Below are 16,794 nucleotides of genomic sequence, written 5' to 3' on the forward strand. Positions count from 1 at the left end.
AGCTGCGGCGGCGGGGCCCTGCGGTGTACGATGACTGGTGCAGCTGGACCGTTTGGCGATCTTCCCTGGCGCCAGCCTTGCCTAGTTTTGTCCTTCTAGTTCTCCGACAGAGTCGGAGCTGCGTTGTTTGGTCGCAGGTGGCTGAGTTTGGCGCGGACCTTCATGCAACTTCACTCAGGTACTACAGTGTGGTTGAGTCGGCGATCGCCTACGGCGAAGTCAGAATCGTTTGCTCAGGGTTTAGGGTTGGCGATGACACCTCGCCTGTGTGATGTCTTGATGAGACACTCTTTGGAGTGCATGGAGTATCTTATGCGTGCTGCTCAATGGTTGTGACGGTTTTAACCCGATTTTTTATTAATAAACCGGGCAACTCTCTTTTTATTATTAATAGATGAGCGTAAACTTTTGCCTCCGTTTCAAAGAAAAAGTTAGCTGATTAAATAACTGAACTGAAGGGTATGATGTTATATACGTACGGTCAATTCTTCGCTATAACCGCTACCGTCGCGTAAAATTACACTTACATTTTCAAGATATAAACGTATAGGCTGTCGACTCGTATCGTAGCATCTGTAGCCACACAGTGACGCAGCAAATTCAGATGGTTGCCGTGGAAACCATGACAAGACAGTGCACTTCATCAAAGCTAAAGAAGAAAACTGCAATTTCAGAAGACCCCCAAGCTCCAAAGCAAATGTAATGTAGAAAACACTCACACGCACGGGCTGAGAAACCAGCCGGCCGGCTGCTGTTGCTAAAATCCCAGCTCTGTCCTTGTCCTGTGTCATGCAACTGTGCAAGACAAGCTGGAAGGCGCCTGTGGGCGGCCCATGCCATGGCACGCACAAGCATCGCCTGAGGAAGGGCACAGACCGTTTTTACCAACCCGTTGCGTTTTCTACTGTACACACAAATGGTCATGCTGCCTGCTTGTTGCGCCCGTTAACAGACACCGTCTGATGGGAGCACAGGCTCTTCTACGGTGCCAGCCAGGTGCGGCGGCGGATCAGGGCGCAGATTGAAGGAGGGGTTATAATCACACTGCCACGTTCTGCTGCTGGAGCCACTCCTGGATGGCGGAGCGGAGGGCGATGTTAGGGATGAGCTCGTCGTGTTCAAGCGGCAGGTTGGTCATCGGGGACGTGTCGCTGCCCGTGCTGAACCAGCTCCGGATGAAATCGCGTTCGTAGGTGAAGCCGTCCGCCGCAATGTGAGGGTCGTTCATGACATCCTGAAATTTTCACAACTTGATGGTTAGCCAAAAGGTAGCAGAGAGAAAATAACATGCTAGGCAGGAAGTTTCTATAACATGACAAGATAAATGACACATTCACCTTTACGATCCAACTTATCAAGTATTGTCATCTAATTGGTTCATGTGCTCCTGAATAGGGGAAACTCAGATGATTCCTTCCTACTCACCTGAGATATAGGACAGATGAAGTATGACGGTATGCGGTTTTCATCCAGCACTGATCCCGAAGACGAAGGCGAAGCTGACGTTGCATTGCCCCTCATGGACTCGAGTGCTCTTATTGTTTCTGTGAGCTGATGCTGAAGATTCTCATTGTGCTCGGTGGCTTTCTGAAATTCCTCACTGACCTCATCTTGTCGTACTTTAAGTTGTTGGAACTCTTGTTCTATTTTCGAAAGACATTCCTCAGCTTCTCTTCGTTGTTGGACTTGGTTTAAATATAAGTCCTCTGATGTCCTGGCCTGCAGAAATCAAAGTATCAACCATTTTACGATCAACGAGTTGACTAATGTGCCTTCATGAAACACTAACAATAGCCCAGGAACTTTGTACAAAGAAAGGGTGCATCCAGAGAATGTGCAACATGTGAACCCTGGAGTCTATATAAGATGACTTTTTGAAAGTAGAAATGATTAAGATGAGAATTCTTTGGGACATCCCGGTGTGTGTTAGACATTCCAGCATAAAGAGAAATTACCATTCGTTCAGATTCAATCCGCCTCAAGCGCTCATCAGAGGCTTCCTTCTTGAGTGCTGCAGCTTCTTCCATGAGTTTTTGGAGTTTATTACGCAAATCATTGTCTGAACTAACATTTCCCTATTAGGATCATTGAGAGAAAATAATTAGTCACTTAGGGTAATACTCCCACTGTAAACAAATATAAGATGACATCTTAAATATAAGATGACATCTTATATTTGTTTACAGAGGGAGTAGAACTTAACTAGATTTTTTTAAAGGGGGTACAGTTCTAACTATTAACTACTCCCTCTGTTCCATAATGTAGTACATATAGACTTTTTGAAAAGTCAAACTTGACAAACTTTGATCAAGTTTGTGGAGAAAAACATTTACATCTAGAATGCCAAACATAGATCATTAGATTCAACATAAGATGTAGTTTCATATTTATATATTTGGTATTCTAGATATAAATAGTTTTTCTGTAAATTAGGTCAAAGTTTGCAAAGTTCGCAAACTTTGACTTTTCAAAAAATCTATATGCACTACATCATATACCGAAGTGAGTAGCTAGCAAGTTCTCATTGAGCTATCTTCATGTACCCCATACCCCCTGTTTAAGGTTTCTAAGTGCGAAAAGTCCATTCTGCACCCGAGCTCATATGCTCCCGCATGAACAGTAAAATCGAAAAAAAATCAAAAAAAATTCAAAAAATTCCAAAAAATTTTTGAGACAAACATTGACAAAAGTTCTAAGTGCCTGCAAAAACTCGTCATGAAATCACATTCCTAGAAGGCGTGGCAAAAAAAACAAATTCAGTGCTTCAAAATGCGTTTGAAAGTAGCTTTTTCAGAGTACTTTTTTTGTTTTTTTTTGCCACGCCTTCCAGGAATGTGATTTCACGACGAATTTTTGCAGGCACTTAGAACTTTTGTCAATGTTTCACTCAAAAAAAATTGGAATTTTTTGAAATTTTTTTGATTTTTTTTTCGATTTTACTGTTCATACGGGAGCATATGAGCTCGGGTGCAGATTAGCCGCGTCTTCTAAATGCTACTTCTTACAGTTAAATTATATGTAGGCCAAGGACTACAGTCTACAGCAGTCACACTGAACCACATATGCAATACATCCACTTCCAAGAACTAAACAGAATCAGGTAAGGATGGAATCCATGTTAAAAGAAAATCAACTAGACCAACCAAGATGTCTTCCAAATCATCAGGCCCAACATCACCGCCATTAGATCTGTTAATGCATGCTGCACATCTAGGCCAACAAAACAAGTCAGTTCAAGTTATAGTGCCAACAAAGCTAACAGAGGGTTGGAAAGCTACCTCCTTAAGCCATCAATTACAACGAGATTGTTTGGGTCACACTTCAGACCCTCTATGTATGTTGCCAGAGCACTTTCATAATACTCCATCAGGAATTGTACATTCGCTTTACGCACATAGCCCTTCAGGAAAGTAGGATCCAACTCAATACATTTTTCGGCATCTTCCAGACCTTTAGGCAGATTTCCTAGATAGATGTGGCATTGAGCTCTATTGCTAAAGACCTGGATAATCAGTTATAACAATACCATTAAATCACAATATCACAAGAATCGGGGTGGCATGATAACGAGGGGCATGCATCACAGTAGATAATGTATAACATACGGAGTATATGACAGGTCAAAGATGGCATGTTTATTGAAGAACTGTTTTTATTAATCAGAGAATCTTCTATTTTCAGTGGAGAAATAAATTTAACCAATGAGGTAAAGTTGCCTTCAGATGTTATATGAAGCTTGAAGCATAATCAACGTAAACCAAAATCCTTACTCTGGGATCATTTGGATTCTTTTCAATGGCTTCAGTATAGTGAGCTGTTGCTTCCTGATAATTTTGCCTCTGGAATAATTCATTGCCTGCAACATGTGCACACAATCAGAAGCAGTAGTTCGACATCACAATGGCATGCATGATACTAACTGGGATCGGGATATATCATGCTCGAAGAAAGAACATAGGACACTACGAGCTATGTCCACTTGTTTTCATTTTAGTTATTTATTCCAAACAATTGAGTGTTCCGTTGAGAGACCACCTCATCCCAGGATGATTTGTCCTGATGAGATGAGCACATGAATTTCGTGCGATGGCACTGTCTCTCATTTTATAAGTAGTGTGCTTATGAGGGGGGAGGTGGTAAACTGGTAATGAACCCAAAAAAACCTCAAAACACAAAATTGATTTGATCCAGAGTTAGGATCTGAGTTTCCATTCACCATGTGTTTCTCTGCACTGGATACATCAAGTGCTCCAGTCCATTCATTTGTGGTTTGAGGTTCTAAGCCTCAGTCCTATACACACAATAAGTAAACCTTGGAGAACATACTGTATTTGCAATTTACTTTTTATTTCTTCTTGCAGATATCAAGTTAAAAGTTTGAAATTTCCAAGAACTAAATACTCGCAATTAATGACTATGTTTTTGGAGAAATTTCTTGATAACAGGGGTGACAGGCGCCTAAAATTATTTTCCATTTTGTTGGGAAACTGAATGTAGCCACAGGCAAGAGCACAAGACAATCGGTACACAGCAATCACACTTCACAGCAGTAGTAGTACATTGCAGTGCCACAATCAGCAGCGTCGTGTCAGGATTCAGGAAAAGCACCCAAACCTCTCTGGCGGTGGTGGTCGGCGGCTTCCTGATCCAGCCGCTCCCGCTCCTCGATCTCCTTCCTGGCGGTCTCCGCCTGGTCCAGCTTGTCGCGCGTGTCCTCGCTGTAGTGCTCGGCCAGCGACTGCTGCAGCGCCCTGATCGCCGGCGCGTAGTCCGCGGCGCAGGCCGCGAGCTTTAGCAGCGCGGACGCCTTCCGCGACAGCGCCCGCGCGAGCAGCCTGTTGTCGGCGCGGAGCTCCCTGCCCCTCTCCACCGCCTCCTCGCAGTCCCTCACGCACTCCCTGTACTGGAACGGGAGACCCCAGAGCGCGATGAAGGAGGGACGGCGACCGAGAGAAGCGACGGGGGGAAAAGCGAGGGTTTGGGGCGGGGGGATCAGAGGGGATGACCGACCTTGGACATGAGGAGGTAGGCGGCGGCGCGGTTGGTGAGGAAGGAGATGTCGCGGGGGTCGAGGGCGGCGCCGCGGGTGTAGTGGTCGACGGCCGTCTCGAGGTACTGCTTGCGGTAGGCGTCGTTGCCGGCCTCCTTCTCCCGCTGCGCCTCCGCCGCCCGCCCGTCCTCCGCCTCCATCGCCGGCACGCTTCTCTCTCGGGGGCGGGGGCCGCGGGAGCCGGCAATGCGCTTCGGTCGCCGGCGCGGCCACCCGGCGGTTACGGAAGCGGAAGTGGAAGTGGAAGGGGGGAGACTTGACCGGAGACAAGGCGAGCAGAATCTCTGGCTGGTCGTTGGGGCCCACCTCGCAGAGACCGCCCGGCTCAAATGAAATGCTCCGCCTCCGCTTTCTCCTGTGCTTCGTCTTCTGCCGCTGCTCCGCCGCTCCCACCGGTCGCTCCGGTCCCCAACGCCGCTGTCACGGTCGTGGCCGCCGGTCTTTGTTTGTGCCGGTTGCCTCTCTCGTGCAGCACGGGGGTCCAGCACTGTGTGTGGAGGGCCCGATGTACCATTACCAAGGGGAAGGTCCGTCGCTCAAGTAAAAAATTGATAGAAATGGTGAACTATGCCCAAGGTTGCCTTATTTCAAAAAAAAAATGCCCAAGGTTGCCCCACCAAGACCCTGGCTAGCAAAAATTAGTTGAGATTTTACATGTCAAAAAATTGGCTAACATTGAATGAAAAAATGAACTAGATTAGGCGAAAAGAGTGTTGGCATGCCAAAAGCTTTTTTCTTTTCTTTTGAGAATGGCATGCCAAAAGGTTGACAACCATCCAAACAAAAACCAACCTTTCAGTCATGAACAAAAAATTGATACGGTACACATTGGTGGCAATCCAAACACAACATGATGACTTAGAGCATCTTAAGCCGTTGGCCGCCCCAAGGGGGCGCGTAAAATAGTTGTCTGGGGGCGAATCGGCGCTAAAATCGGCGTGGGGGCTTTCGGGTTCCCAGCCGCCGGCCCGAGGGTCACCCCCAGAAGGTGTTTTAAATTATTTTTAAAAAGGAACTCGGCTAAAATTTGACAAACGGGACAAAGATTCGGCTAAAATTCGGTGAACATGACATTACTTAGGCGACCTAAATAGTTTTTTACATAGCAATTGAAATACTAAAAAAAAGGCCGCAACTACAGGGCAAAGAACGCGCTGAGCGCGGCGAAGTCGCCGCCGTCGCCGTTGTCCACGTCGTCCTTCTCCTTCACGCGGCCGCCCCTGCAGGACCCCTGCCTGGGGTCGCCCTGGCGGACTGGTGCCGGCGCGTCGTCGTCGTTGAGAACGAGGGCGCCTCCCTCGTCGCGGCCATGGCGCCGAGCGGTGAACTGCTCTAGGGCGCGGCACTGGCGTTCTAGCTCCGTCCGCGCCCAGTCTACGCGCGCCCACTTCAAGGCCGCCTCGTCGGAGAGCCCCGGCTCCGTCTTCACGGCGGCGAGTCCTACCTCTGTCTTCACGGAGGCGAGCCCGGGCTCCGTCTTCACGGCGGCGGCGAGCCCTGGCTCTGTCTTCGGCTTGACGAAGGGGGAGGAGCCGAGGAGGAGGCGCGCCCGCCCTCGTTGATGACGATGCCGGCGTTGCAGGTGCGCCGGCCGAGCGGCGTCTCCGCGGGCTCAGCCTTGATGCTGAACAGCGCCGGTGACCCGGAGGAGGAGGAAGAAGAGGACGCCGTCCTCCTCGGCATCCATTGGCCGCCGCTCCGGGCCGGGGCGGCAGGGCACATCAACGGCGGGTCGTTGCCGCCCTTGAGGTGCCGGACAACGGCGGGAAGCGAGTGGCCGGGGGCGCCCCACCACAGGCAGCACCCCTCGCTGTTCTTGGTGCCCCGTACCACCGGTGCCCCGTTGGTGGAGGCAAGCCGATGCGCCTACCGGTGCTGGAAGTATGCCGCCCACGTCTCATGGTTGTCGGCGGCTTACTGCGGGAGGGCCCGCTGCTCCTCCGTCAGTGATGACTGCATGCGGTCGACCTTGTCGGTGAAGTAGTCGACGCGCGCGGTGACGTCGGGCAGCGGGGGGATGGGGACGCCACCTGCATTGAGCCTCCACCCCCCGGCCCGGCGCGCATGTCGGGAAGCGTCGGGATGTTGGCCTCGAACATCAAGTGCGTTTCCCACTCGTGCAGCGAGCGGCGGCCGAAGCCGTTGGCCGCCGCGGAAGGAAATATGCTCTAGAGGCAATAATAAAGTTATTATTTATTTCCTTAAATCATGATAAATGTTTATTATTAATGCTAGAATTGTATTAACCGGAAACATAATACATGTGTGAATACATAGACAAACAGAGTGTCACTAGTATGCCTTTACTTGACTAGCTCGTGAATTAAAGATGGTTAAGTTTCCTAACCATAGACATGAGTTGTCATTTGATTAACGGGATCACATCATTAGGAGAATGATGTGATTGACATGACCCATTCCGTTAGCTTAGCACTTGATCGTTTAGTATGTTGCTATTGCTTTCTTCATGACTTATACATGTTCCTATGATTATGACATTATGTAACTCCCGTTTACTGGAGGAACACTTTGTGTGCTACCAAACGTCACAACGTAACTGGGTGATTATAAAGGTGCTCTATAGGTGTCTCCGAAGGTACTTGTTGGGTTGGCGTATTTCGAGATTAGGATTTGTCACTCCGATTGTCGGAGAGGTATCTCTGGGCCCTCTCGGTAATGCACATCACTATAAGCCTTGCAAGCAATGTATCTAATGAGTTAGTTACGGGATGATGCATTACGTAACGAGTAAAGAGACTTGCCGGTAACGAGATTGAACTAGGTATTGAGATACTGATGACAAAGGGAACAATGTGTGTTGTTATGCGGTTTAACCGATAAAGATCTTCGTAGAATATGTAGGAGCTAATATGAGCATCCAGGTTCCGCTATTGGTTATTGACCGGAGACGTGTCTCGGTCATGTCTACAGAGTTCTCAAACCCGTAGGGTCCGCACGCTTAAAGTTAGATGACAGTTATATTATGAGTTTATGTGTTTTGATGTATCGAAGGTTGTTCAGAGTCCCGGATGTGATCACGGACATGACGAGGAGTCTCAAAATGGTCGAGACATAAAGATCCATATATTGGACGACTATATTTGGACACCGGAAAGGTTCCGGGTGAGATTGGGACAATACTGGAGCTCCAGGAGGTTATCGAACCCCCCCCCCCCCCGGAGGTATATGGGTCTTAATGGGCCTTAGTGGAAAGGAGGGAAAAGGAGCAAGGGAGGGGGCGCCCCCCAAGCCCAATCCGAATTGGGAGGGGGGCCGGGCCCCCCTTTCCTTCCTCCCTCCTTCCTCTTCCTTCCCTCTCCCTCTCCAAATAGGAAAGTCAGGAGTCCTACTCCCGGTGGGAGTAGGACTCCCCCCTTTGGGCGCGCCTCCTCCCCTTGGCCGGCCCCCTCCTCCACTGCTTTATATACGGGGTAGGGGGGCACCCCATAGACACAACAATTGATCATTGATCTCTTAGCCGTGTGCGGTGCCCCCTCCACCATAGCCCTCCTCGATAATATCGTAGCGGTGCTTAGGCAAAGCCCTGCGACGGTAGAACATCATCATCGTCAGCACGCCGTCGTGCTGACGGAACTCTCCCTCGACACTCGGTTGGATCGGAGTTTGAGGGACGTCATTGAGCTGAACGTGTGCAAGAACTCGGAGGTGCCGTGCTTTCGGTACTTGATCGGTCAGGTCGTGAAGACGTACGACTACATCAACCGCGTTGTGCTAACGCTTCCACTTACGGTCTACGAGGGTACGTAGACAACACTCTCCCCTATCGTTGATATGCATCACCATGATCTTGCGTGTGCGTAGGAACTTTTTTTAAATTACTATGTTCCCCAACAGTGGCATCCGAGCCTAGGTTTTATGCGTTGATGTTATATGCACGAGTAGAACACAAGTGAGTTGTGGGTGATACAAGTCATACTGCTTACCAGCATGTCATACTTTGGTTCGGCGGTATTGTTGGATGAAGCGGCCTGGACCGACATTACGCGTACGCTTACGCAAGGCTGGTTCTACCGACATGCTTTGCACACAGGTGGCTGGCAGGTGTCAGTTTCTCCAACTTTAGTTGAACCGAGTGTGGTTACGCCCGGTCCTTGAGAAGGTTAAAACAGCACTAACTTGACGAACTATCGTTGTGGTTTTGATGCGTAGGTAAGAACGGTTCTTGCTAAGCCCGTAGCAGCCACGTAAAACTTGCAACAACAAAGTAGAGGACGTCTAACTTGTTTTTGCAGGGCATGTTATGATGTGATATGGTCAAGACGTGATGCTATATTTTATTGTATGAGATGATCACGTTTTGTACCTGAGTTATCGGCAACTGGCAGGAGCCATATGGTTGTCGCTTTACTGTATGCAATGCAATCGCCCTGTAATGGCTTTACTTTATCTCTAAGCGGTAGCGATAGTCGTAGAAGCAATAGTTGGCGAAGACGACAACGATGCTACAATGGAGATCAAGGTGTCGCACCGGTGACGATGGTAATCATGACGATGCTTCGGAGATGGAGATCACAAGCACAAGATGATGATGGCCATATGAAAGGATCGATATGGTTGACTAGAGGGGGGGGGGGTGAATAGGCAACTAACAATTTTTAGACTTTTCTTTAACAAATTAAACCTTGCAACGAAATAGGTTGTCTAGATGTGCAACTACGTGAACAACCTATATGATTCAAAGACAACAAGCACACTAGCAAGCAATAGATACAACACAAGTAAGCTTGCAAAAGTAAAGGCACAAGATAACCAAGAGTGGAGCCGGTGGAGACGAGGATGTGTTACCGAAGTTCCTTCCTTTTAAGGGGAAGTACGTCTCCGTTAGAGTGGTGTGGAGGCACAATGCTCCCCAAGAAGCCACTAGGGCCACCGTAATCTCCTCACGCCCTCACACAATGCGAGATGTCGTGATTCCACTATTGGTGCCCTTGAAGGCGGCGACCGAACCTTTACAAACAAGATTGGGGCTATCTCCACAACACTTGGAGGCTCCCAACAACACCACGAAGCTTCACCACAATGGAGTATGGCTTCGAGGTGACCTCAACCGTCTAGGGTTCTCAACACCCAAGAGTAACAAGATCCGCTAGGGATAAGTGGGGGGAATCAAATTTCTCTTGGTGGAAGTGTAGATCTGGGCCTTCTCAACCAATCCCGAGCAAATCAACAAGTTTGATTGGCTAGGGAGAGAGATCGGGCGAAAATGGAGCTTGGAGCAACAATGGAGCTTTGGGGGAAAGAGGTGAGTCAACTTTGGGGAAGAAGACCCCTTTATATAGTGGGGGAATCAATCCAACCGTTATTCCACTGAGCAGCCTCGCACAGAGCGGTACTACTGCTAGGGAAGGGCGGTACTACCGCTCATACCCAGCGGTACTGCCACGCTGACAGGGCCCTGACCCCAGGGCGGTACTACCGTGGGGGTAGGGGCGGTACTACCGCTTAGAGCGGTACTACCGCCACTACTACCGCCCTTAGTACCGCAAAACCCGACACGAAAAACTTCGTTCTCGAATCGAGGCGGCAGTAGCCCGGAAGCACTGCGGTACTACGGCCGAAGACCCCAAGCGGTACTACCGTTCGGAGAGCGGTACTACCGCTTGGAGCGGTACTACCGCTCTGGGAGCGGTACTACCGCTGGGGTGCTTCGGTGGTACTACCGCTGTGGATCGCGGTACTACCGCTGGGGCAGAACAAAGCATACTTAGGGGAAAAAGGCAGCTCCAATGAAGCGGAAAGAAAACGACGGGTGTGATATGGATGTGTATGTGTTGATTCCACCCTAGTCTTACCAAAGCGGATCCCCTCTTGATAGTACGGTGACTCCTACGAAACTAGTCCACCAACAACGAAACGAAGGAGCTACACCGTCTTGAATAAAACACCGAGGGGAGATAATCGTCTCGTGCCAAAGGATGAATCTCTGAAAGAACTTAACGCACACGATTAGTCCGCACAAGCATTGTCATCAATCACCAAAACATCTTGGGGATAAATATGCCCTTACAATCTCCCCTTTTTTGGTGGATTGATGACAATACGGGATTTGCACAATATGAGAGATATAGAACAAGCACAAAAAACCCAACGTCCTAAAATGTAGATGAGCTCCCCCTAGATGTGTGCTATCTAGGATAAGTGCTTTGGACTGCATGGCACACATATTAGGATCAACGCTCCCCCTACATTTTAGAGACCAACCACCTAAGCGGGGTAAAAGAGAGTATCAAAGATATCTTAACAGGATAAGCATGCAACTCATAAGCTAACTTAACAGGATAAGCATGCAACTCATAAGCTAGATATAGACATAGATAATGATACTGCAAAGATAAGGTAGCATATGTCTCACACCATATGACTCGAACAGGGTCTCACTGACAACTCGAACTTAGGTCTCACTGACAAACCAAACAAAGAAAATGCGAGGAAAACACGAACACAAGAGACGGAAGACACAAAGCACAAATCCCTAAACTCTCTCCCCCTTTGGCATCGAGACACCAAAAAGGAGAGGGAGTGTTGCTACGGCTCTAGGTGAGAGCAAACGAGGGACACACACATCATAGCTCAACGGGATCATCGGCGCCACCGTCATCAGTCTGGAAGTGCTCGGCATCAGAATCGGTCCACGGGCAGTGCTGCTAAATCCACTCCTCCTCGGTAAGCTGGTCCTCAGACCCACTGATAACTGTAGCACCCAACTGACGCATGAGCTCCTTGTGGCGACCTCGGTCCTTCTTCTCAGCCACATGAGTCATGTACTGACCGTGAGACTCCATGCAGAACAACTTCTTCATCTTGAGCTTGAGCTTCTTTGCCCAAGAGGGCTCTACCTCAGAAGGCACGTAGTCATCATCATCATCATCAGCCCCAGTCTCCTCCTCGGTCTCCATGGCAGTAGCAGACGAAGGAACTCCAGTCCTAGGGGCATGAGTGCCCTAGTTATCCTTCTTCCTCAGACGCTTGACATCGTGAGAGATCAACTCTCCAGTCTCCAGTAACACCTGGGGATAGACACGATCCCAGGACTTCTCAATGAGCAGCATGATGAACGGACCATAAATCGGGCGCTTGTGCTCGGAGATAGCAGATAGCAGCTCATACCACATAACATGAGAGATATCCAAGGACTCTCCGGTGTTCTGTCCCTTCTCACGCTGGCAGAAGAGAAGCATGTCCACGAGATAGGAGTGAACCTGGTCCAGATTCCCGATTCGAGGGAAAAGAGTCTCTCTGAAGATACGGTGAAGGATATCCAGATAGGCAGGCAGTTCATAGGTTTCCTTCTTCGTCTCAGGGTCGATCCTCAAAGTGCAGTAGGGCCAAAGAGCTTGCTTGTGAGTGGCATTGGTCCGGCGGTGGGTGCGAAAGCCGACAGAAGACTCAAGACCTAGATCTTGCACCCCAATCAACTCCATGAAAGCTTTCCACTTGACTGAAAGCAACTTGCCATTGGTCATCCAAGTCAATGTCCTGTCCTCATCAGTCCCAAGGTGAACCGTGGCATAGAATTGGGCCACAATATCAGCATCATAGTCCTTGTTGAATTGCATGATCCCAAGAATGTTCAGTTGAGTGCACATCTGAAGAGCTTCACCAAAGTATTCAGGATCTTTCTCCATATGGTCGGTGTCGATGGAGTGCACGTTGACATAGAGATTCTTCTTGGCTTTGAGAACATCAAAGAAGATGGCAAACTGGAACCTGTTCCAGAACGGACAGTTGACCAAAGTGGGATCTTGGTCGTCCTCATACGGGTTGCGGCGGCGCCTTGCCCAGAACTCCTTGGGCGGCATTTCTGGCACGGTTTTGCCTGGCTTTGGCTTGACCCCAGGCTTCTTCTGGAGTTGAGGTGGAGGTGGAGCACTAGAAGATCCTCCGGCAGGCTCAGTGGTGCGGTAGCGCTTGGACGAGGCACGACTGGGGTTGACACGACGAGCCTGATGCTCAGGAACCTCATCACCTGGAACCACACACACAAACACGCAAACAACCAGAAAGAATGAGCGTAAGCCACAAAACACGAGCAAAAAGGATCACTAAGAGGTAGGAGTATGACGGAAACTGGTAGAGGGGCGGTAGTACCGTGACCCTTCAGCGGTAGTACCGCTCCAAGCGGTAGTACCGCTCTGGAGAGAGCGGTAGTACCGCTCGAGGCGGGGAAACAGCAGTTTCCTACTTCCGTGGTCAGATCCGGTACTACCGTCCTACCAAATTCAAAAATACTCCAACCAAACACTAATCCAAACTGTCCAGAAGCATTCTCCATCCTACTCAAGCCTAGATCTGGCCAAAAATCTAGAGATGCAACTGCTATGCCCCTAAGAAGCTAGATTGGAAATCTAGACAAAAGGAAAAAGGGAACGGGGGCAATACCGGCATCCATGGCAAGAGGACAAGGTGGGGATCGACTCCACCGAAGGAAAAGGAGAGGAGCACCCCGGAGAGGGAGATCCGCCGGAGCCCTCCCGCGGCGCCGGTTGCTGAAGAGAGAGGAACAGAGCGAGGGGGCGAGGGAATGGGTATGGAGGAGAAGAAACTCCCCCTGCCCCCGATATAACCCCCTGCCCGTGCCTCACAGCGGTAGTACCGCGCTGGAGGGCGGTAGTACCGCTCGCCACCAGCGGTAGTACCGCTTCAGCAACCACACGGCTTCTAAACCAACGGCTAACGCTCCAAAAAAAATGAAAGCAAGGCCAAGAGAGGGAGAAGACCAACCAGGCAACACACACACAAACAACGGACCAGAAACCACTCAAACAAAAAACAACCACACGAAACAGAGCAAGCTCTGGCCTCTCTCAGGAGAGGGTGGTGGCCGGAGCCACCTATGTTTGAGTCAATTGGTATGGCACCGCAAAGAATTATCCTTGGGCCCATGACCAAAACTCGTCTTTGCAGCACAAGTACCATAAAAAATGGCTAATGTGAAAGAGTTGATCGATTTATGCATAATGGGGGGAGGGAGAGTTCATTGAGAGAACAACACTCCCCCCTATGTCCATGCCTACATCTAAGCTAGACAACAAGTTGAGTGAGGTGGGGTGTGCAAGGGTTCAAGTCACATTGCTCGAATCAATGATATTTAGCTCATGCCTTAACTCGCGAAATCTTGCTTCATCCAAGGGCTTCGTGAAAATATCTGCAAGGTTATCATGAGTGTTGACATACTTGAGCTCTATCTCCCCTCACCTAATGTGATCCCGGATGAAATGATACCGAATCTCAATATGCTTCGTCTTGAAGTGTTGCACCGGGTTGAGAGAAATCTTGATGGCACTTTCGTTGTCACACCAAAGAGGCACTTTGTCACAAATGACACCGTATTCCTTTAAAGTTTGCCTCATCCATAAAAGTTGTGCACAACAACTACCGGCCGCCACATATTCAGCTTCGGTGGACGAGAGAGATACACAACTTTGCTTTTTGGAAGACCAACTCACCAAAGAGCACCCAAGAAACTGGCACCCTCCGGAAGTGGACTTCCTATCCACTTTGTCTCCCGCCCAATCGGAATCCGTAAATCCTTCAAGCTTGAAGTTTGCCCCTCTTGGGTACCATAAGCCAAAGTTTGGGGTATGAGCCAAATATCGAAAGATTCGCTTGACCGCCACATAGTGACTTTCCTTCGGTGCGGCTTGAAACCGTGCACACATCCCCACACTCAACATGATATCCGGTCTAGATGCACAAAGGTAAAGCAAGGAGCCAATCATGGAGCGATATACCTTTTGATCCACCGCTTTACCATTGGGATCAATGTCAAGTTGGCACTTGGTGGGCATTGGAGTAGAGGCCGGCTTGACATCACTTAGCTTGAATCTCTTGAGCATGTCTTGAGTGTATTTGGCTTGGTTGATGAAGGTACCTTCTCTTCTTTGTTTGATATCAAAACCAAGGAAGAACTTCAACTCTCCCATTGAAGACATCTTGAACTTAGAGGTCATGAGAGCGGCAAATTCTTCATTGAAAGCTTTGTTAGGGGAACCAAAGATAATGTCATCAACATATAGTTGGCATACAAACAACTCCCCTTTGACCTTCTTAGTAAAAAGAGTGGGATCGATTAGCCCAACTTCAAATCCACGATCTTGTAACAACTCGGTAAGGTGGTCATACCACGCACGTGGGGCTTGTTTAAGGCCATAGAGTGCCTTATCGAGTTGATATACATGATCCGGAAAGAAGGGATCCTCGAACCCGGGGGGTTGCTTGACATAGACCAACTCATTAATAGGACCATTAAGAAAAGCACTTTTCACATCCATTTGTTGCAACTTAAAGTTGTGATGGGAAGCATAAGCAATCAACAAACGAATGGATTCAAGGCGAGCAACGGGAGCAAAGGTTTCACCGTAGTCGATACCCTCGACTTGGGAGTAGCCTTGTGCTACCAATCTTGCCTTGTTGCGAATGATGTTCCCATGAGCATCTTGCTTGTTCTTGAAGATCCACTTGGTTCCAATGATGTTATGGTTCCCGGAAGGCCTTGGCACCAACCTCCACACCTTGTTGTACTCGAAGTTGTTGAGTTCTTCATGCATGGCATTGAGCCAATCCGAGTCTTCGAGCGCCTCATAGACCTTATGGGGTTCAACACAAGAGACAAACGCGTGATGTTCACAATAGTTTGCTAATTGTCTACGAGTGCTTACCCCCTTTCTTAGGCTTCCAACCACATTCTCCATGAGATGACCTTTGGTGGTGAGTTTGGAAGCAATCTTCGCGGCACGACGCTCCAATTCCTCCTCGGATGTCGAAGGAGGAGGGTTCACTTGATCATCTTGAGCGTCGTCATGAGCTTGTTCTTGATCTTGAGCTTGCTCATGATCTTGAACTTGCTCGAGGGGGAGAACTTGACCTTGGGCATCATGTGGAGGTTCACCACCATCTTGAGATTGATCTTGCCCTTGGTCTTGTTCCCGAGGTTGAGGGCCTTCACTTTGTTCTTCGGAAGCGTGTGGGTCTTGAGTAGGTGAAGGCTCCACTGAGTGGAGCATTGTCCTTCTCCTTCGGCCACAAGGGGTTCCTCAATGGGTAGGATATGACCAATACCCATTCTTCTTATGGCTTGGGGAGGAATTTCATCACCTACATCACAAGTACCACTTTGCTCCACTTGGGAGCCGTTATTTTCGTCAAACTCTACGTTACACGTCTCCTCAATGAGTCCGTTGGACTTGTTGAGAACACGGTAAGCATGAGAGTTTGTAGCATAACCAACAAATATGCCCTCATGAGCTCTAGCCTCGAATTTAGACAAACGAACACCTTTCTTGAGAATGAAACACTTACACCCGAACACCCGGAAGTACTTGAGATTGGGCTTGTTCCCGGTGAGTATCTCATACGGAGTCTTGTTCAAGCCTTTGCGGAGATAGAGCCGATTGGATGCATGACATGCAGTGTTGATGGCTTCGGCCCAAAAGTTGTATGGAGACTTGAACTCCGCCATCATGGTCCTTGCCGCATCCATCAACGTCCGGTTCTTCCTCTCCGCAACACCATTTTGTTGAGGGGTATATGGTGCAGAATATTGATGCTTGATCCCTTCATCACTAAGAAACTCATCCAAGGTGTAGTTCTTGAACTCGGTGCCGTTGTCACTTCTTATTGTCAGGATCTTTGCATTATGTTGACGTTGAGCTTCATTTGCAAAGTCGATGACGGTTTGTTGAGTCTCACTCTTCCTCTTGAAGAAGTATACCCAAGTGTATCTT

The 16,794-nt window shown here is 48.9% G+C and overlaps 1 protein-coding gene across 1 annotated transcript; it reads right to left on the bottom strand.

Moving 5' to 3' along the window:
- Positions 1-650: 650 nt before the first annotated feature.
- On the bottom strand, positions 651-5,509 carry LOC123159135 (U-box domain-containing protein 70). Its single transcript, XM_044576959.1, has 8 exons — positions 5,011-5,509; positions 4,615-4,903; positions 3,771-3,856; positions 3,279-3,502; positions 3,144-3,210; positions 1,956-2,075; positions 1,426-1,719; positions 651-1,234 (listed from the first exon to the last, which is right to left on the bottom strand). The coding sequence occupies exons 1-8, from the start codon at positions 5,188-5,190 to the stop codon at positions 1,040-1,042; spliced, it is 1,455 nt and encodes a 484-aa protein (XP_044432894.1). The 5' UTR covers positions 5,191-5,509; the 3' UTR covers positions 651-1,039.
- Positions 5,510-16,794: the final 11,285 nt, after the last annotated feature.

Source organism: Triticum aestivum, chromosome 7B (assembly GCF_018294505.1).
Source record: "Triticum aestivum cultivar Chinese Spring chromosome 7B, IWGSC CS RefSeq v2.1, whole genome shotgun sequence".
NCBI classification, from domain to species: domain Eukaryota; kingdom Viridiplantae; phylum Streptophyta; class Magnoliopsida; order Poales; family Poaceae; genus Triticum; species Triticum aestivum.